General features: G+C 37.1%; 2 protein-coding genes across 2 annotated transcripts in view; one reads left to right on the top strand and one right to left on the bottom strand.

The window, feature by feature from the left end:
- Positions 1 to 726: 726 nt before the first annotated feature.
- chrm5b (cholinergic receptor, muscarinic 5b) lies at positions 727 to 18,398 on the bottom strand. The gene is made up of 2 exons (XM_008397381.3): positions 17,488 to 18,398; positions 727 to 5,775 (listed from the first exon to the last, which is right to left on the bottom strand). Exon 2 carries the CDS (start codon positions 5,699 to 5,701, stop codon positions 4,220 to 4,222), a length of 1,482 nt encoding a protein of 493 aa, XP_008395603.1. The 5' UTR covers positions 5,702 to 5,775; positions 17,488 to 18,398; the 3' UTR covers positions 727 to 4,219.
- Positions 1,084 to 22,252, top strand: part of aven (apoptosis, caspase activation inhibitor) — a 45,836-nt gene continuing 24,667 nt past the window's right edge. The window contains exons 1-3 of the mRNA XM_081602365.1: positions 1,084 to 1,213; positions 6,392 to 6,579; positions 7,646 to 7,817. Coding sequence (XP_081458491.1) covers positions 1,201 to 1,213; positions 6,392 to 6,579; positions 7,646 to 7,817 — 373 coding nt within the window. The 5' untranslated portion in view covers positions 1,084 to 1,200. The remainder of the gene's footprint in view (positions 1,214 to 6,391; positions 6,580 to 7,645; positions 7,818 to 22,252) is intronic.

Genomic DNA, 22,252 nt, shown 5'->3' with positions numbered 1-22,252 from the left:
TGATATATATATATAATCTTTTTTTAAGTACTAACATGTGGTTGGGGGAAAACAACTTGTACGCAAGTGGTTATATGGCTGAAAAACATCACAATATAAGCATTTCCCATCAGTCGACATTGATAATTATTGGTTAGACTTTTGTATTAAATATCCAAAATACTGCTAGACTAATGATGTGACCTTTTCTCTTTTATCTGCAATTTCTTCATGAGTTGCTTTAATTTTCTCCTTTCACCCCTATTTGTTGTTTTTTTAAGCAGTTATGTGTATTTGGGATATTTTAAACAAAAACTAATCAGTAATTTTTGATATGAACTGATATAAAATGCACCCTGTCTCCCGTTTTTATCTATCGTCTTTGGATCTTGTACTGAAATAAATTTTAAGATTTGGTACAATAACAAAAAAGCATTCATTCATTCATTCATTTTATTTTTATACGTTTTTTCGGCCATATTGCCCAACCTTGGAGGAGATTATAAATATTTTTTGACATGCTATTTCAATTAAAAAATAGAACATCGTTTTTCAAAAAATATTGTATTTTTAAAGATGCCCGACTTATTTAGTTCTTGGTTGAATAAAACTGACTTAAAATCTAAATCTGCGAGGGATGCGAATAATTTTGACCCCAACTATAATATTTTCCCACCTGGAAAAAGAATGACCGAAATAAAGAACGTGACTTTCACGCTGCTGAGTCTTTATGAACGTCCGTCTGACTTTGTTTCTTTCTGCGTTTATTTGGATTGTAAGTGTAAAAGTTCAGAGCAGCACAGATTCAGTCACAAATATAAACAAAACAAAAGGCACAGAGTTTATAACTAAATTCAACAGGGACAGATTTACAGTTGGAGCAGTATCGACCCTTTGCGCGTGACGTCACGGTCTTCAGAACTCTTTCCGCTCCGCCATGACGGACGTCAAAACAACCAATGCGCTCATGTAAAAAACGCACATCTGGGGGCCTAATATCACTTTTATTAAGTCGATTTCGCAGTAAAAATGGCCACACCGTGCTGCGCATTCGGCTGCGCAAACAGACGTGGGTGAAAACCAAACTTGTCATTTTATTTTGTAACTTTTAATGAGGAAAGATACGGCTGTGGTGGAGAGCAGCTGTTAATCATAATGACTGTCAGCCCTCGGTGTAACCGCGGATTTCCAACGAACACTTTTTAGAAGTTAAGAAATTTGATGAACTTCATATGTAAGTATGATTAGAAAGATGATATTCAATATTGCATTATGTACGTGTAACCATGGAGACAATGCCGCATCATCATGTAGGCTAGCATGTATGGAAAGAAGTGGTTAGCATCTTGTCTTTTCTACCTTTTTAAGGCTTCCTCTGTGTAAAGGGGAATCGCCGTTTATGACATAATCACATAAATCATGTGGTGTGAATTCAGGCAGAGTCGGTAATTTGATCAACACGTCAGGAGGGAGGAGGTTTGGGTCGGTTTCTAAGCTAGCTGCTTCCAACTTCTGTAAATATCTCCGTCTATGATTCCCAATCAGGTGTGTTACATTCACAGATAAATTAGCTGAACTTGAACAAGTAGAAGCCATGAATAAACTGGCAAAAACAACTTTGGAAACCAATTTCAGTCGCTGTGTTTAACGCTCACTTCCGCCGTCCATCATGGCGCCTCGAATAATTTAGTGACGTAGTTGCAAAGGGTCAATACAAAGTCATCATTCAAACATATAAAGTCTTTTTTACATGATGGATACTGGTAGGGATGTTATCCTTAAATAATCTCACATGTACATTACTGTTCAACTACTGCTTTTTAAAATTCACAAAATGCACAAGTTAGCCCTTAAACACAAGATAAGTTCCCAAAAGCCAGAAGCAGAATGGAAGAAAACATCACCAAACCCAAACAGTGTACGAAATTTACATTTAATCACGGGTGTGAAACTTGGCATATTCTGGTAAATATCTTTATACATAATTAACCAGATTCAGTGTTATTTACTGTATGTTCGGTTGAGGAATGGAGCATTTCTCTAAAACTTAGCAACAGTCATTTTGAATGCATATAAAGAGTTTAACATTAAAACTGATGTGCATCTTGTACAAAAACCTTACAGAACAGTATAAAATAAAATTTTAGATTGGGAAATTTAAACAGTTAAGCATATAAATTATAAATAAACAGTAACAATGTCTATTGTTCAAAGTCAATCTCCCTGTTTTAACACTGTAATTGATGAAACTGCAGAATAAACAAACACTACTGCTATCTATATTTTGTACATGTATAAACACAAGTCAATATTGCTGCTCACTAAAGTCAGGTTGTTACAGATCAGTGTTTTTATATTCTAATTTTAATTTAAAGACATTCTTGATCTTGATGTGGCCTGAAATGAAAACGAGTTTGATATAGCATAAAACAAATTATGAACATCTGGCAAATAAACATGTTTACTGTTGAGTACAGTGGAGGATCCATGATGCTTTGGGCCTCTTTCGCTTCCAAAGAAATAAATATTGTAGCCTCTGCCAGAAACGTGAAAGTAGTAGGGCTTCATTTCAACTGGCTGATTATCCTAAACATACGACTGAATCAACGCAGAAATCATTCACCACTTTGAGAAAGTCTTCTCAGTCATCCAGAATATTCTCCAAAATTACTTAAAAGACGAGAAACAGTGAAGGAGCTGAATGAATTTCTGTGAAATGTTCTTTGTGTATAGTGGGGCAACAGTCTACTTTATTCTCTACAAGTCTGGATTTATGAATAGGATTCCATGACGAAATCTTTTTCTTTTGAGATTTCATCGAGGCCTGGATAAAATCTCCTAAAACTTGATGGAAGAATGTTTTCTGGTCTGATGAAACCAGAAAATAAACATCTGGGGCACAAATTGAAAAGGTACACAAATCAGGAACGAAACATCTCAGTGAAGCATGGTGTTGGCAGCATCATGCTCTGGGGTTGCCTTTATTCATACTGAAAAAAATGTTTTGTTGTGGATAAAATTAACAGCTGAAATAAGAGTTTCTTTTAGGATTAGTGAATGCCACTTTCATTTTTAAAATATTAAGTTGCTTTAAAGTTGAATTGTACAGGATTTTTCATATAAAATAAAGTCAAAAAAGCTTTATTTTGGTTTCATATCCCAAAACCTGGCTGGGTTTTGCACACCTTTGAGAACTATAGCAAAATTATTTGCAATTTTTGACATATTTAAATTCACAAAGTTTATTTTCTTCAATCTTAAGTTGAGAAAACGTGACTGAACTCAACTTTTTGTTTCTTTTTTTGAAAAGTCACAATCACAGATACCTAACATCCCATTGTTGTTATAATCATAGTTGGAATTTTATTCAGAAGACTTAACTAACAGCTGAGTTGTGAGTCTCAAAACAAAATACTTTTCCAGATAAATCACATCAAGAACCAACAAGAAAAGAAATACTGGAAATGCAAGCAGCGTTAGCAGCAATAAGCAAGTGAATGATGGGTAATCTCGTACTAAGAAAGCGCAAATGAATGTGGCGGGATGAAAAATAAGGAGATTTTTCAGATACGTCACCAAAAAAATGACATCTTCTCAAATCAACCTGTGTATCTGAATCAGCATTGAAAAAGATCAGTACAATGCAACAAATACATTAACAGCTGTCATTAACGAGCACTTCAAGCTTTTTGCACTTCTGTAACTTATGCTGGGCCCAGAAACACAGATTGAAGACAACACCTAGAAAAAAATACACTGAATTATCCTTGTTTAATCCGTTTTTCTTGCTGTGAATAGTGGCAGCATCATTAACCACCATGGTACACAAAGTACAGATTCTTCATTCTGAGGTTTGGAGGCATCATCAATCCGTTTCAAGAAAGGTTTTGGTTCCTTCATGCGTTCACATCGGCTCTTTTATACAAAAGTGTTTGAAAATCCGAGGTATGTTCATTCAGGGTAACTTTTGTAAAGCCTTTAACTCCTTCTAAATATGCCCATCTACTGAAAAAAGATGTGCAAATAGCCTTCAAATAAATTCATCTTTTACTACAGTTGGGTGCTTATCTACTTTAATATGCTGAGTAAACTTTCCTTCCAGTCATTTTGACTTTTTCTCATTTTCTACCAACATATAATAAATACAAAAACCACCACACTTCAAATGAATACTAGCAAATATCAGCAAATATCAACAAATATCAACGTCATGTGGGGATAGAACGCATTAACCACCACATCAGTTCATCTTATTGTTGCCTCGCCTCCTCTTCCTCCACTGGCAGAGCAGGAGCATGCGGAAGGTCTTCTGGAAGGTCTTGTTGCACAGAGCGTAGCACATCGGGTTGACGGTGCTATTGACGTAGCACAGCCAGTAGCCCAAGTGCCAAAGGGACTCAGGGATGCAGTTGGAGCAGAAAGCGGAGATGAGCACCATGATGTTGTACGGTGTCCATGTGAGAATGAAGGCCAGGAGGATGGCACTGAGGGTTTGGGCGGCCTTCTTCTCCTTCACAAGCACCATCCTCTTCCTCTTGGTGATCCTGTTCTTCATGGCGGAGTCTATGGGCTTAGAAGCGGTGGAGGATGAAGAGGTGGACGGCTTTTTGACCGGCTGCTCTGGCTCTGGAGGGCACGGTTTTGGACTCGGTGGATTGTCATTTTTACCCTTTGAGCTACCTTTGAACTTGTAAGAAATTAAGCTTTTATGGCTCTTCTTCTGAGGAGTGGAACAAAACTCCTCCTCTGGATAATCTGGAACCTCCCCGTTCTTATTACTCTGTCCCGTCTGCTGCTCTTTGAATGATCCTTGTGGGGTTTCTATTGAAACCCGATGCTCCTCCTCCTCTGATGATGTGTAGCTGTTGAAAGAAGTGGTCTGATTTGCTGTCACCCATGCGTCATCTGACCTGCTGGTCATTTTAGTAACGTTACTTTGAGTAGACGAAGACCAGGAGGCCTGACTCTGGTCTCTTCTCTCTCTGGGGAAATGAAAACAAGACCGAATCATTGCCTTCTGTGGTTTATTCCCCTCTGGGACATTCCCAGTTGTGAGTCCTTGAAGCTCTGCAAGGTCTTTTGTCCGTTTCTGCGTCTCCTTGTAGATCCTCCAGTAGAGGATGGTCATAATTGAGACCGGGATGTAGAAAGCAGCAATTGCCGTTCCAAACGTGATCACGGGCTCCGTTAAAAACTGGATTTCGCACTTGTCGGGAGAAACTGTTCTCCTTCCTACAAAGTACTGCCAGCATAGAATGGGTGGCGCCCAAAGGACAAAAGACACCAGCCAAGCTAGCCCAATCATAATGGCGGCTCTCTTCGGTGTCCTCTTTGCCCTGTAAGTCAGTGGCCTTGTGATGGAGAAGTATCTGTCAAAGCTGATCACAAGCAAGTTCATGACTGAGGCATTGCTGGCCACATAATCCACTGCCAGCCAGAGGTCACAGGCAATGTTCCCCAAGGGCCACTTGTCCATCAGTATATACATGGTGTACAAGTTCATGGACAGCACTCCTATGATGAGGTCAGCAAAGGCCAAACTAAGCAGGTAGTAGTTGTTTACGGTCTTAAGCTGGCTATTTACTTTGAATGAGAGCAACACCAGTACGTTTCCAACTATAGTTATCAGACTGACGATGGCTGACACAGTAGCGATGGCTATGACCTCCAAGAGGCTGTAGGGAACTGTCCCATTGCCTAAAGTGCTGTTGTGGACATCCATTCTCTTCTGTTATTAGTTTTTCCTTAGTAGTAGTCAGTCTCCTCTTTGAGTCCCCATCAAGACGAGTTGGCAGCCTAAAATAAAACAAAAACAACAATGTTGATACATTAATATAGAAAATATGATAAAATCCTTAATTAATCATCAAGAACTTTTTTTAAAATGACTTTTTAATGATTTTACAGCTAAAATAGCTGCCACCAGGTCTGAGTAATTTTAGATTTTTAAACTGTGTTTTTGTGTTCAGAAAAGCCGAGTTTGAGTTACATTTAAGGTGGAAAGGGTTCAACCACAGTCTGACTACCCTCCAGCCATAAAACGTACTAGTATGGTAATTTTTCATGTGCGAAATCATTTAATTTATTAAACACATTTCCAACTTTTGTTGTTTTCAGAGCTGCTATAATAAAAACACTTTACTTTTTAAACAACTTTATAGTTTGTTTTTGCAATATCCATTTTATTTTTACTTATTAGTAAGCTTCTTATTAAACTTTATTTTGATATATGTTGTATTTTATATTTTATTTTATTATACTGTCAGTATTTAACTCTGAAAAGAATATTCATTGGGGGAAAAAAAACTCAACCGGAAACATTTTTACGGGGACATATTTTGCGGCAGTACCTCTTTGGCGGTGCCACTCGCTAATGTGTCCGACACTCAGTCAAAAACAACTGTTATGGAAGGTAGAGTCATGCGAGGCAGGGGAGGCGGATGGAGGAGAGGCGGCCGGGGTGGACACGACGGCGGCGGCCATAACAGTGAGCACAGAGGTCGGGGGAGAGGCGGCCAACACCGCGGCAGGGGCAGGCGAGACCACCGGGGGCGCGGACGCGGTGGAGGCTACCACGCCGCAGCAGACGCTCCCCAGCAGGTGAGAACCGCTGCACCAAACTTCATTGAAGAGGATTGCAACTCTAACTTTTTTTGTCTGTGAGCCAACAAACTCGGTTCTAGATAATATTTTAAGCTTAAAAATAAGGTTGTCTTCAATTCGGCATGGATTGGAGTTTAGTTGCATGTTTTAAGTCCTGCATGTTTTAGATGTTCCCTTGTTCAACACACCTGAATTGAATGAATGTTTCATTACGAGGCCACTGCACAAGTTGAAACTTGTTGAACTTGCTGTTCAAACAGCTGTATTGGAGCAGGGACACATCTAAAATATGCAGGACACTGACTTTTGAGAACTGTTGCCTCCTCTAAATAAATGTAATGTTCATGTAAACACTTTTACAATGAACATCCAGAACCTCAGCCTTTGAAATTACACCTGATTTCCTCCAGCATGTTGAGTCATTTGATGCTTCTGACAGAATTAGAGGATAAACAATAGGGGCACCTTGATTGCAATCATAGAAATAAATGTTGTTACTTGGGGGCTCTTTGATTGCAATCACAAAAATCTCCTTGGTGCATCCACGCCTGCCGTGTGGTGTCTAATGACATGGCTGGGGGCGAGAATGGGCATCCTTTAGCTTGACTTAAAAGAAAGAAAGAAAATTGACTTTAGCATGTTTCCAGAGAATCATTACTATGATAACTGCAGACAAACAGGAAGAGCCACGACTCCAACAAATTTAATGAGTCCACTGTTGACATGGCATGCTGTTTATCTTTTAACAGTCGGCATTGCTTACAGTTGTGAATTACAGGAAAGTGTATAAAGTCCTTTTCAAAAGTGTGGTTTATTATAAAAGAATGATTTGAGCAGATAAAATTTAATCAGTCTTCATTTCTGTGTTAAAACCATAAATGGTCGTCATTTGGTTAAATAGTGGTCGTCATTTGGTTAAATAGTGAAAATGTTTAAAATATAATCAGTTCAAGTTTCATGATTGTTTTGAAGGAACACTACAATAATACTTCCTAGATTTTTTGTTTTCCATTTGACTTTAATTTTAGGTATTTTTTCTCCCTTCTGTTTCGTTTTCCTTCAGCACCAAGACGAGGGGGAGAACCTCGAAGATGAAGACGATAGGACGGCGATGTTCTCCAGAAGAAAGCTGGAGTCCAACTGGGACCGGTACGAGGCGTCGGAGAGGGCGGAGGAAGACGACGGCACGCCATCTCAGAGAGGAACCGACTTCCATGTGCTGCTGGCGTCAGCGGGTAAGAGCACATCACTTTCTACTCTTTCTGCTCCAGTATCTCAGATTGTTCGCTGATGTTGCTGCTGATTTTTTTTTTGTTGAGAAAATCTGTTGTTGAATATCTCCGACAGTCTTTGTTTTCTAATTGGCTATGCTGTGTTGCTCTGTGTGGATTCTGATGTCGGCTTTGCTGCCTTTGTTTTGTTTGGGCCCCCTGGACTCTTTGATTTGGTTAATTATTTACTGCAAATGATCAAGAAAAAAATGTACAGTGCTGCTTCATTGAAGTCAAGCTAACAATGGTGGCAATATTCTTACAGTGGGAGGAAAAAATTAATATATTTGTTTCTGATTTTGATGCAGAAACTTTCTAAATCCGTCATGTTGCCGTTTGAAATGTCAAAGCGTCAGCTTCCTTCACAGATTGTCTCTGCAGGCTGGTTAGATCACTAAATGTTTTTAAATACTTTTAAAAATGAATTAAGTAAAGGGCCAAATTAAACATATAAAACAAATATTTAAAAATCTCTTCTTTTCTGTATAGAAAGTATTCAGACCCCTTTAAATGTTTCACACTTTGTTTCAATACAGCCATTTGCTAAAATCAAAAAAGTTCATATTATTTCTCTTGAACTCAGCATTCCATTTCGACAGAAAAACTAAAATGAAGGAATTTTTTGCACATTTATGAGAAAAGAAAAACTGAAATATCACACCTATAATGTCAAATATGTGACCTGAACTGATGAATAAAAAATAACTCTCAGGTCAATCAGTCCTAAAATTTAACAGGAAAAGCCAAATCTTTATATCACAACTTCTAGGTAAAATATAAAACCATAAATCACAAAAATTTTATTCATTTAGGCATTCGTATCATCTATACAACTGGATGAAGAAAAATTGGTGTAATTTTATTAATTTCTGTGTTTTCCTTGGACCCACTGATACTGGGAACTGCTAACTTTATATCTTCTTCACTCAGTAACACCATCCACACTCAAGATGTTTATTATTAGTTTGACCTAGTTGTGCTCTCACTGATGGGGGGGAAACTGCCTATTTTTCCATCTGCAACCAAGTCAAGCCGATTTCTGCTTCTTCAGATCAACTGCTTGAAAAAGAAACTTTATAGATGATTAATCCTGCAGAGCGCTTATTTTAAAGTTTCCACTAAATCAGGGTAGAAGTAGCTATACATCTTCATAGCAAAAAAATTAGAATTTATTTTAATTAACTGTTTTCATATTTACATTTTTTAGAATTAATCCCCTCATTAATTAAAACAATTGTTTCCTACTAGATTAATATCTTTATTTACATTGAAATGAAAGTATCATTAAAAACTGGAGACTGTTATTTTAATCAGCAGGTAATTATTAATGATTATGTATCCCATAAACCATGTCAAACTTAAGGCCCGTGGGCCAAATCCGGCTCACCAAAGCTTTTTATGTGGCCCTCTAGATTCTAGACTAAACACTAAATGAGCTTAAATATCATGTTATCAATCAAATCAATGCAGTTTTTATCTGTTTACTGCCAAATTATATCAATCAGTCCCTCCAGTTTGAGAATTATCCTGGAAATTCACACAAAATCAACAAATCCCTGCACTTTTTTGCACTAATACATAATTGAGAGTTTATTGCTGATTTTTCTCAAAAATTGTCAAAAACCTTTTTTTGTGCTAAACAGCTCCCTCAGTTTTAACTGATGTCAGATTATAGTCCATGATCTATACAAAAAAGTCATATTTACCGTCATAAATAAGCGCAAATATTTCCATATTAGAACCACAAACACTTTGATTTTTATTGCAAAAAAATCACAAAAAAAATCACAAAATTGTGAAAAGATGTTCAATAATATTTAATTTTAAGCATTCGTTAATATTTTAACAGGTTTTATCAGTACGTTCTGGCACAACCGGCCCTTTAAGATCATTCATGATCTGGATTTGGCCCAAAACCAAAATGAGTTTGACATTCCTGCCATCGTTCTTCCATGTCTGAGTCACGTTTATCCTGTAGAAAATTCCAGAATCGGTAAATTAGGACCGATTACTTCACTTCTCTAATCTGCAGCTCTCCTTCTTGGTCTGCACGCTGTGGCCGTGACCTTCAACCTTTGCCTGCTTTCACACTGTCATTTTGTGCTTCGCATCTTCACGAATGCAATTTTGTTGCATTTGTCTGATGTTTTGCGCTTTGAAGCCTGAAACGGTTTCCTCGCTTTCAAGCCAGATCTTTGCTGTTTGTGTCATCTCCGACAGAACTACTGACGATTTATCTGCCTCAGAAATCCCAGTCAGTGGGGCCTGTGGGAGCTGCGATCGGTTTGCTCGAGTTGTTTGTGTTTTCTCTCTGGCATATGCCAGATTTTCTAAACTGCTAAAAGTCTGTAATCATTAAATTTTTAGTAATGCTGGGTGACTTATTTTACAGCGTTTCCAGTCAAATCTTACAGTGAGACGAAAGATATAAATGCTTTTGTTTTTCTTTCCAACAGCCGATTTATTTTTCATGACAGATTGAAATTGAACAGCCTGTTTCCTAATCCATTTAACCTTCTTGTTGTCTCGCTCTCCAAGCAGCCGACGGCTTCTCTTATGAGTAATTCTGATATTTGCAAAACTATTTCCACACCTCTGTTTGCTTAGCACACATTGTTATGTGTTGCCGTCTCTGTTTTCTCTCTGTCAACATTAAAATATCTCCAAAGGACACAGTGAGCTAACAGACTGCCTGTCTCGGCTCTGGCAGCTGGTTCACTTCAGCGAACTCTGTAGTACAGACTAATAAACATAATCAACTTGTTTTTTCTGGTGTCTTTAAATAGCAGTTTAATAAGTGGCTTCTGATCTTACAGCATTATATTTATATTTTTGTCTTAATATGAATTGTAAAAACTTCTCATGGTGTTTAATGCACCATTATAATAAGTATCTAAGAGGCCTTAAAGACCAATTCCAGGAAGATTGAACCTTTTAGAATCAAATACTCAAACAAATGAAAGTCTATAGGCACTTTAGGTAAATAAACTACCCATCCAATTGGTAGTTTATTTGATATTTATCTACTTACTGTGCATTTTTTTCTCTTTCTACCAAAAACTGGAAGATAAAAGTTTTCAGTTTGGTGTTTTGGTCTCAACCAGCCCTTTTTTTTTCTTGAAGGACAATTTTGTTTCCAAAGACTTCAAAATTAATTTTGTTATTTTGTTTATTTACTTTGGATATTTAAAATGTCTTCCAGTTCCAGTGTTTAAATATTCTTAGTAATTTAAAGTTCATTCGTCTTTTAGAATGTGGTCTTGCATTAATATGTTTGTCATTACCATTATATTAATTAAAATTATCTCAAATCAGCAGTTTATCACAGTAACATCTGCAATAATTTGTTGTCCAACAGAATTTATGCTCTTCTTTGTGTGAATTCATTGAGATTTGCAGACACAGTAAACCTTTTTAAGGTCCCATAACAGCATTTTTTTACTGGGATGAAGGCTTTGACTGGACCGTTTTTCAGTCTGAGCTTCAGCTGTCAGACAGATGGCCTCATGTTTTATCTCTGGAATACTTTGGGTTTCAGAGGAATCTGTGGTTTACTCAGCAACATCTACAAAAACCAAATCCTAACCTTTCCAACACCCAATCAGCTTGCAGTATTTGGTTTAACGTCATAATATACGGTCTGGTTTCTCCTAAATATGGTGCTGATGTATTATGTTTTCATCCATCCATTATATACTGAACTAAATGGATACATTTCATGCTGTAACATCTTTTCTTGTTCACTATTTTTCTAATTATCCTGGATTATTCAAAAACTGACTGTTTTTGTTTAGGTTATTTGTCTTTACATCACATTTTGTTTGAATTTTTTCTCATTTCAGTCAATATTTTACACTTTTTCACTGTAGCAGGGGTGTATTTAATTTTTCTACAAATGGCTTTTGCAGTTCAGGTTTTATTTCATTCTCTTGCTACAGCATAACTGAGTTTGTGTGTTTTTATTGGTTGATTTTATTTAAAAAACTATTTGAAAACCTAGAAGTGAACACAGGTGTACTTTCTTTCTACTGTAAATTTTAATACAGCTCTGGAAAAAATTAAGAAAATGATCAGTTTCTCTGGTTTTACTTTTTATAGGTTTATGTTTGAGTAAAATAAACTTTTATTCTATGAACTACTGACAACATGTTTCTGAAATTACAAGCAATAATTTTAGTTTTTATTGGCAGAAAATGAGAAGTAGTCAAAATAATAAACGATGCATTGTTTTCACTCTTCAAGCAAGTTCATATTAATTTATAAGCAACAATCCTCATGTTTTAACTCAGAGTTCAGAGGTCAACGTTTGGTGGAGTAACCAGCAGGTTTTCAACGGCGTTCAGTGCGGCGGGCTCTTCATTTTTTCCAGAGCTGTACATTAAAGCGTTAGTGTCTTTCTGGTTGTTGTAAATGTAAAGTTGTTGTTTTAAGTTTTTTTGACTCATCTTCCTTGCCTCTGTGTTTTGTTGCATTAGTCACATACAGCAAGAGGCTGCTGCTCTCTAGAGGAGGCATAATTGTACGTGGGCGGTGATGCTTTCACAAGTTGTTTTCTTTTATTTCGCCATATGATATGACAAAAAAAAAAAAAACAAGTACTGGAATCTACAAAACATATACTGTCACCTTTTGGCTGCAGCTACTATATATTACATATTATGCTTCTGCTTTCTGCTGTAAAGTGAAATCTGGCCAGAATGTAACAGAAGTATTTGGAGATTTTCTGTATTTCGGGAGAGGAATGGCCTGCAGCAGTGTTTCTCACCATTTTGTAATGTATCTCATAAGGCTTGCGAATTTTAAAAATCTCAGGGCAGAAAGGTTGAAAGCAGAGCTCTACTTACGGCGATGGTGGAGGCGTTAGAAAGGAGTTTCATTATAGGAAGGTTTTTCAACATTTTAATCAACAAGCTGAAGTATTTTATCTTTTTATCTCTAATGCCAGATTCTGCAAAATGAGAGCTTTAGAGATCCAGTTTAAATTTATTTTTTTGACAAGAGTCTTACACCGAACTCATATTTCCAGAATCAGTTTATTTCATTTTATTAAATAAAATGAAATAAATTTCATTTATTTCATGAAATAAATTGAAATGAGGCATTTCATTATGAAATGAGGAAATGCCATTCTTCTTTTCGGACGACTCTTATGCAACCTGCTCTTGAAGTTTGCTGGTTTGCTGTTGCTGAATATTTAAATGTTTGATAACGTATCAAGATCAGCCCGTTGTTAAAGATATTATTAATGCAAATTAGCCATAAGGTATTCCAGGTTATGCAAAAGTAGCAACAGTGCAGCTGCTGCCGTCTTGGTCAGGTCTCCCTTGTAAAAAAAAAATATATCTCAATGGGATTAACCTGGTTAAATAAATAAAATCATAAAAAAATGATGCCAGTTTTAAGTCGGACATGTGGAGTTTTAATATGTATCCCGGAGGGACTGAAAAATGTTCAATGATAATATTTAATTTTAAGGATTCATTGATATTTTAACAGTTTGTAAACAGGTTTTATCAACACATTCTGGCACAACCGGCCCTTTAAGAGCATTCATGATCTTTATTTGGCCCAAAACAAAAATCAGTTTGACACCGCTGCTATAGAGATTAAGCTCATGTTGGAGAAGCTCTGCTTCGTTACTTTTGATCTTTTTAAACACTTTTGATTCTTGTTTTTTGTGTTTTTTTTCTGGTTTGGATTCTGTGCAGCTGAAAGGATTTTTGCTCTTAGTTTTTTATGTGCAACCATGGCAACAATGCATTTTCTTTTTCTTTATTATTATTATTTTTTTTACAACTGACAGCATCTGATTATAATCTCACTACACCTGAACTAGAACCTCAATTCCCTGAGGAGTTGAAACTGGAGCTTCCTGAATGTAGAGCAGGGAGAGAAAGAGGAAGTTCAAACCATCTTATCGAGGTGGATTAGCAGTGCTTTCCAACTACTGATGATGCCAGAGGCTTCTTCAGAATCGTTGCGACACTGACTGCTACTGGAGATCCTCCTCTAATGCGTTACGGCAACATTTGGTTTCCATTTTCTAATAAATGAAATGGTTTAGAATTTGATCATTAGTCTGCAAAATGTCCCAGTTAAGGTTCATGATTCCACAATAAGAAAGAGACTCTATAAAACCTGCATCTGTGAGAGTTTGAAGGTAAAATTAAAAATACATTTTCAGAGAAGTAAAAGCTTAAACTTCTCATATGTTCAGTCTGTTTTAGCTGACCGTAGCAGTTTAAAACAACTTGTGCTTTTCCAGTCAACTAGAATAATTATACTTCATGTTAGTCAAGTCTACAATCTTACCTTTGTTAATTTGGCGCAATGTTTTTCAGCCGTTCAACATCTGTACGTTGCGTATATCTACCTTTTATCTAAAAAGATTCCGAGAACTAGGAGATCTAGAAAGTAGAGGAACATAACGTCTTTGATGCTAATTGCTGCACAATTGACGCAAAGTTCAAATGTTCACTTTTTCTCAAAGATACTCCAAATAAAAACATGATGTTCAACTGAAAATAACAGAACCAATCATAACCGTTTTGTGAAATGAAGACGCCTACCAGAACGGTCTCTCCTGTTTATATGAGCATTTGAAGTTAGCTATTAGCATTGACCACTCGCTACATTTTCAAAGAGCTTCACGTTGTCACCTGTGACTTTGGTCAAAACATTTTCTGGAGTTTTTCAACTGTTAGGCCAATTTTGATCTGCTGAATCCAAAAATCACATTGGTTTTGCTCAATCAGGTAAACTTTCTGAACTATGGGGCAACATAAGCATCAAAATGCTTCTCAGAAGAATGCTTGTTCTCCTGAGGATCTGGGATCACTGTTCAGGAATTGTTCAGGAATTATTTGCTTATAAGCATCTATGTCTTAACTAAAAGTTACTTTTAAGTTGGTGTTGGTTTACTTTGATATTTGCACTAGAAACTAGACCAAATATACTTGGTAAGATCTTGTGTTTTTGCAGTGACGCTACATATTATAGTTCCAGTGTTTTTATAACCGCTTTAAAATCTGCATTCATTTTACTGTGTGGCATTAAATGACATGAAATTATGTAAGCAAACTGTTTGCTTTAAATTCAAGGTCAGGCACATTTCAGATTTTAAGGCCTCATTGAATGCTTTCATGCATCATCGATGCGTTTTCTAAAACCCTTCCCGGCTGGATTTAATGAACGTTTTGTGTCCTGCGTGATGGAAGGCAGCGGATATTTTTCAAGGTTGAAAACTTGATTAAATATTTTCAGAAAGGTTTTCGTCACCTGGTTCATTTTGGTTTGCACCAGTTTGTTTGTTTCTCATCGGTGTTCCTGCGATGCTGGGGGTTGATTGTGTCGTCGGTGCGCATGGTGCCATCCTGATATTATGAGTCTGTAAGACTTGGGGAAATTGCTGCCCAGTTATTTTCATCCTGGCGCTGTAATCCATCCGCACACATTAACACGAGGATCAATCCTCCTCCCCCGCAGCCGTAGTTTACCGAGGCCGCTAATGGGCACCTATCAAGGCTCAATCATGATGAAACAAAAGGAAATCGCATTACGGCGTCACTGATTTGGCCAACTGGATCGACAAACGCAAGGACGATTTCCTAACCGAGACAAATCTTCCCAATCATGTTGTTAATTAAGATTTTCCAGTTTGGCTGAACAGGTTGGACTCAAAGCGGAGGAATGATCGCAGTCGTTCAATTAGATCCTGGACGAAAATAGGAAGTGAATCATCGCAGGTGTTTGGTCCGTTTGTCTCCAAGTACCGACATGTGGAACAGCCCACTGAACAATCCGTGGAGTTGTTTAAAAATAGTCATCATCTTTACAAAACCCAGAACAAATCCAAACCTGATTTGAATTCATTGCTGTTTAGATCAGGGGTGTCAAACTCCTTTTGGTTTTGGGCCAAATCCAGATCCTCAAGGGCCGGTTGTGTCAGAATTTATTGATAAAACCTGATCACAAACTGTTAAAATATCAGTGAATCCTTGAAATGAAATATTATTGAACATCTTTATAGTTCCTCCAGGATTACGTCTTTCTTTTTGTGATTTTATGTAATTTTTTAAAATAAAAATTAAAGTGTTTATGGTACTAATTTGGAAATATTTGCACTTATTCAAGACAGTAAATGCGACTTTTTATTCCTCGCTGTATAGATCATGGACTATGTGACGTCAATTAAAGCTGAGGCAGCTGTTTAGTATAAATAAAGATTTTTAAATTTTTTGACAAAAATCTGCAATAAACTCAAGATTGTTGGCGCAAGTTGTTGATTTTATGTGAATTTCCACGATAATTCTCAATAAACTGGAGGGACTGATTGATATAATTTGGGAGTAAATTGATAAAAACTACATTGGTTTGATTGATAACATAATATTTAAGCACACTTAATGTTTAGCCTAGAACTTAGAGGACCACATAAAAAGCTTTGGCGGGCCGGACTTGGCCCACGGGCCTTGAGTTTGACACCTGTGCTTTGAATGTTTTTGTTTGAGAAAGTGTAGCAGAAAAAAAGTAGAAGTAGTGAAAGTTGATGCTTGATCTAATGTTTTTTTAAATGAGTGGATTTGTTAGATTTACATGTGATAGTTAGCAATTAGCTTGTATAAATCTGTTATTAAAGGGAGTTGTTTCTCTCCACTGTTTCCATCTGCTGCATTTAGGAAAAAAAAACTTTTACCAAAAGTCACAACAAGTTGAAGTTGATGGCACCAAGATCGTTTTCTGTTTAAGGTGGATTTGTTTGTTTTGTTGGTAATTATACATTTAATTAAGCTGAGTTTAATTACAAAAGTAAATCAAGGTTAAAGCCACTTACTTTGATTATGATCCTGTAAATCTTTTATTTTTTTTTTTTGTATTTAAAAGTTATCCCTCTATTAAACAAGCTGCAGGTTATTTTTACCTCTTAGGCGTTTACAAAAAATAAAACCATGGCAGGTTAGAGAAGAAAAACAGGAATCATCATTAGTCTGCAAAAACCTTATTAGTTCATTTACAAAATTAACAGGGTAAATATTAGTTCTTTAAAAATGCAGATTTTGAACATTTTCTGTTTCATGAAGGGAATTTTTAGGTTTTGCATGTTGAGTCAGAAAGGCAGCTCATTTTTAATTTTAAAACCAACTGCAAGGTGAGCTGCGAATTTTATTAAAAACAATCAGTTTAAGGAAATCTGCGTTTCTTCAGGAGGATCCTTTCAGGAATTTTATTTATTTTTTAACAAAACGTACAGCAATTTAAAAAAAAATTATCTAGTGTCATAATTTGATATAAATTTTAATTTTTGTGCATCAACATTTCATAATGAGCAGAATATTTTTTTCTCCTCTCCTGAAAGTATAATTTTGGGTTTTTTTAAACATGTTTAAACATTCAAAGTGTTTTAATGCTCCTTTCTCTTGAATTATCTCAAATTTATTCTGTACATGATATTATTCAGCAGTTTGGGTAAGTTAAGCGTTGATTAAATAACCTTTTGTTGCATAAGAAAATGCAGTTTCCCACCCAAGTTGAATGACAGTTGACATATTTTATATAAACTACGCCTGCATTTACGATACAGCAACTAAAAATGAGTGATGTTGGAAATCTGCTCTTATGTTTGTCATATACTCACCGCGGCGCTCCAGAACAAAATGGGCGTTTGACCAGATCTTATTATTTTTTTCCCCCTCCCTCCTCCTCCTGTCTGGCAGCGGTCGCTCAGTCTCTTCTCCCCGCGGTGCGAGTCATTTCTCCTCTCAAAGCGTTTGCCTCGCACCTTTCCCGGCTGGCTCTCCCCTCCCCTGCTCGCTCCTGCACACTTTCTCCCTCTGCGCTCTCCTCTCCAACGAGGTGAAAAACACACTTATCAAATACAGGTAGGTCGCCACGCCATCTCGCATCCTCACCAGTTGCTAAGAACAGAGCACTTTTATGCAAACAAGTTTGTCAGGATCATATGAGTTCTGCATCCTGCAGCTTTTTTTTTTTTTTTCCTCTTTAAGTCGAGGTGGCAAAAGCAACAGCTGTTGAGTATCTGCGTGACAAAACCAGTCGAGGTTCTTCGAAGCCTCTGCCCAGATCTCTCGCCCGAAAAACACAAATTGCCAAGAAGGACTTCTGGTTCCTGGGAGCAGTAATCACAGTTCACCGACCATGCCCTCTCCAGATCTGTATTTTGGAGAGTCGGTCGTAAAGTTTCTCCAGCTGGAATTAAAGTGGAGACAAAGTGTTGATCCTCAAGGATGAATCACTTTTTGTCACCTCACTGCTGCTCGGATGCCGATTGAGCTGCTGCTGCTGCTGCATGACATTCCCTCGTAGATGGACCTCTCATGCTGCTTCAGAGCCCCGAGCAACACGCGAAAGAGGAGGTGGAGGAGGTGGAGGAGACGGATGAAACGGAGGGGGGAGGAGCTGGAGGAGGAGCTGATGTGGGTGTCTGTCGTGCTTCAGGAAAATCTGAATGTTTGTTGATGCGATGACAGCGCAGCAGATCTTTATGCTCCCATAAGCTCCTTCAGTTCAACTTTCTTTAGACGGATTGTTTTCTATTAAAACCACAATTATTTAAAATGATTCCTTGGAAAGTTTTGGCATGTTTTGGACAAGAACAGTGTAATTTTAAATTTATTTTAAATATAGCAGATAATGAACTAAAATGTAAACTATTTATTAAAAATAACCTAAAATCTGAAATTATTGGTACTTTAACAAACACTGTGAAACAAAATACAAAATTTGTGACGCTATAGAACAAGAACTTAATAATAATATATATGTTTAAGAAACTCAGGCTGCAACTAACAATTATTTCAGTAATTGATTATCCTGCACTGCAAAAACACAAAATTCTACAAAGTATTTTTTAGTTCCTTATGCAAATGTCTTAGTTTTGTCATATTTCAAGTTTGCTAACTTAAAAGTAGCTTTTTACCTAAAATAATAAAATAATTTACGTATTTTATGTAAATAACTCCTTAAGTTCTTGTTATATTGGCAGATTATTTTACTTGTAACAAGATATTTTTCCCGTGTTATAAATTAATTTATCTGCCAATTAACAAAGTACTTAAAGAAATTATTTATTAACAAGTGTGTATGTCTTGCTGAAATGTTTCGCAGAAACACAGCAAGTGATTTATTGTGTTGCAGACAGAACATCATATTTTGAACATTTGTGTTTTAATCGTCTCTGAAGCGAACATGTTCCCACACGAACGAACAGAGCAGCTTATTTACTTACTAAACCCTGCTGCGCCTCCTCTGCTCTTTCTGGTGCCGATTCCTCGAAATGCGACCGCATGATGGTCAGACTTTTGGAGCAGTGGAAACCTGCAGCAGTTGGAATAATGCAACGTAATGCTGTGATGCAGCAGCAAATAAATAGACTATACTTTTTTCCCCCAAAAAATTATACGTCAGTCACTAAAAATATCCAGGGCAGCTGGTGTCCAATCACTCTGGGCAAATTATTGATCTGCAGATGATGAAATTTTGGTACTTGCAATATAATAACACAGTGAATAATACACTCACTGATGTTGATGTATTCTTGGAGCTCAGAGAGGGAAAATTTAGGAAAGCAAACATTTAGTCACAGATTTATCTATTAAATTAAGTTTTCACCTGCAAGCTGCTGTTATTGCTGCAGAAAAACTTTTTGCAACTCTTGACATTTTTGTAACGATAATAAAGCTGTTCAACATTCAGAAAACATTACAAAATTAATGTTTGTGATTAACCCATATTTTACTCTCTAACATGCATTTACATAGACTTTACGTAGACTTTCTCAATATAAAGAACATTTATATTGGTTTTTTTCTTCCTTTTTTCCCCACATCCTGTTAAAGCATTTACTTGGTCATTGTTTAAATAATCTGCATAAAGCTGGACAAATAGGCTTAACCAGCCAGGCTGTCAGATGGTTAAAAATGTTCCAGTGTATACAAATGGCCGGATCATGGTCACCAGGTGTCCGAATAACTAAGGGTGTTCCCCAGGGCTCAATGGTTGGATCACTTTTATTCAATATTTATTCAACCTATCATTTCTATGCAGGTGGTTATAATTACTTACTGGACTTGAGGTTCTTTTGGGCAGACTTTTAAAACTCTTCTTTCTGCTTTTAATCAGGTTCAGTTGCATCAGATTCAGCTCAAGCTGGTTTTAAATGGAAACAAATCATTACCCGCAGTTATTCCAACAATTAAAACTAGAAATAGGGCAGAAACTGAGATGGTCAACTCTTCTTGAGTACCTGGTTATGCCCAGAGATGATACACTTTCCTTAAAGAGCTCATTATTGTGTCTAAATTAAAATCTAAATTGAGTTACATTTACAAAAACAAAACCTGTTTTACTCGAGTCTGAAATCTCATGAGATTCTCTTTTGGACTTTGGTGAATTGTTTATGAATTAACCTGAACAATATCTCAAGAAACTGGACTATCTGGTTAAATAAAGGAAGTTGTGACTAAATACATGTCCTTATGAATCATTGTGAATCAAAATACTCAGATGTAAAGGCTCGGAGGTTGTTGTGTTTGAATCCAGGAAGCATTTTATGAATTCAAACACAGACTTCTCTGTAGAGAAACCTTTAGGGACTTCTGTTAATGCCATTAGCTCTCACTAAATATATAAGTACAGAAATGACATCACAGCAGCAAAGAAGATGAATAGGTAGCTGATGTTATTTTTGTCTTTATTTTGGGTTCATAGGTATTTATAGACATCACGGTTTTTCTGTTTACACTCTCTTGGTTCTCTGTCTGGGAAATGGGGTCAGTCCTTATGGAGTCCGTGTGGTTTTCCCTTATGGTTAATAAAATCATAATTAATCATGATTAGGTATCAGATTGTTGGTATTGTTTTTAGACCGTATTCCAGTAGGCATGTGGGCTGTATTTGTCTGATTAGGACTTCCATAAACACGGTAATTGTTGGATTTTGAAAATTGGGTTTCTGTAAAGTAGCAGGATGAGTCTGAAAATCGGTTATTGAATCCGGTACACGTCACTTTCGCTGACCTGGGCCTTGTTTGCCTTCTGAACTGACTGCCTTAATTCTTTTGTGGCACAGATTCAGGTGACCAAGTTCCTCAAATGTTGGTCCATTTTGACCACGACCCAAAAAGCAACCCAAGAGCAAACATTTTCAGTCTAGAAGCAGGATTCTACGTCTTTCTTCTCAAACCTTCTCCTCACGCTCACACTTGGTCTCTGCTTGGAGCAAATCTTTTCTTGCAAAACTCAGAATACTCACTCCCTGAGTATTTCAGAAACTGTTGACCTTCTGACACAATCTTGTGGATGAAAGACGTCAGAGTGCAACAAGCAAACAGGTTCAAGACGACAGAAAGGCAACAGCAGCTCAACCTTGAAGCAGAAAGGCTGCAGCAGCAGAAAAAACAAGTTGAAGGAGATGCGGTTGAAATTTCATCGTTCAGAAACAAAGCTGAATACTGAATACTCAGACTATAGTTCCTATAGTCTGAGATTATATGCAATTATATCAGAGCGATGCTTTGTAATACCGTTTAATTTTCAAAACCTGAGCCAGTTATTTAAAAAAACTAAACTAAACGGTACGTTTCATACAATAAAAAACCCAACAAATTAGTCATTTAATGGTGCGCTTCCCAGCATCAATTAACGATAATTGCGTTGTGTACTTCACACCTCCCACACTGCTTGTCTTCTGGTAAGTAACAATAGCAGCACCGATAATTGCGACGCATGAACCTTTCCACCAGCAGCGCGGCCTCAGCCGTCTCTCTGAATATTTCCAGGTTTTTATCATCGACTCAGGCTTCTCATTAGCTGTGGCCATCCAAACGTAAAATTCCTCATCAGTCAGACAAACATCAAACAGTTTGCAGACAATTTTCTGCAGGCGGACACTCGTGTCATTAGTTACCCGGGACGTCGAGCAGCGTCTCAAGGAGCTGTAACTACTTTGGGATACTTTCATGATAATCTGCCTGATGTGGGGAATACATGATTAACTTGATTGATCGGATTGTCTTTTAGTGTCTCCCCTTAATCTGGAATGTGAAAGTAAGTCTGAGGAAAACTAGATGAATGGCAGCCATTAAGGCAAAAGAGAGACGAGCTTGAGAAGAAGGAGATTAAATTATTTGTTGTTCTGTTTTATCATTTGAAAACCCAGATTTATAGAAACACTGAGGGAAAGATGAGCGGGTTGTCTGGGATAATTGCTGTTGACTTGATGACCCGGGCCATCTGACCCGCGTCTGACAGCACGACCCATCTGGGTGAGTAGACAGGGATTTTAAATTACATGGAAACATTGCTCTTTCTCATGCTTCATTAAAAAATCACAAACTCGCATACTTTACCCTTGAAGAATAGATTCTGAATCCCTTGTCTGCT

This window comes from Poecilia reticulata, chromosome 21 (genome assembly GCF_904066995.2).
Source record: "Poecilia reticulata chromosome 21, P_reticulata-male-v2, whole genome shotgun sequence".
Classification (NCBI taxonomy): Eukaryota; Metazoa; Chordata; class Actinopteri; order Cyprinodontiformes; family Poeciliidae; genus Poecilia; species Poecilia reticulata.
Note: the sequence above shows the minus strand (reverse complement) of the source record. Positions and strands in the feature narration are given on the sequence as shown.

Coding starts and splice junctions, on each gene's coding strand:
- chrm5b (XM_008397381.3), bottom strand. CDS start 5,701: ATGGATGTCCACAACAGCACTTTAGGCAATGGGACAGTTCCCTACAGC.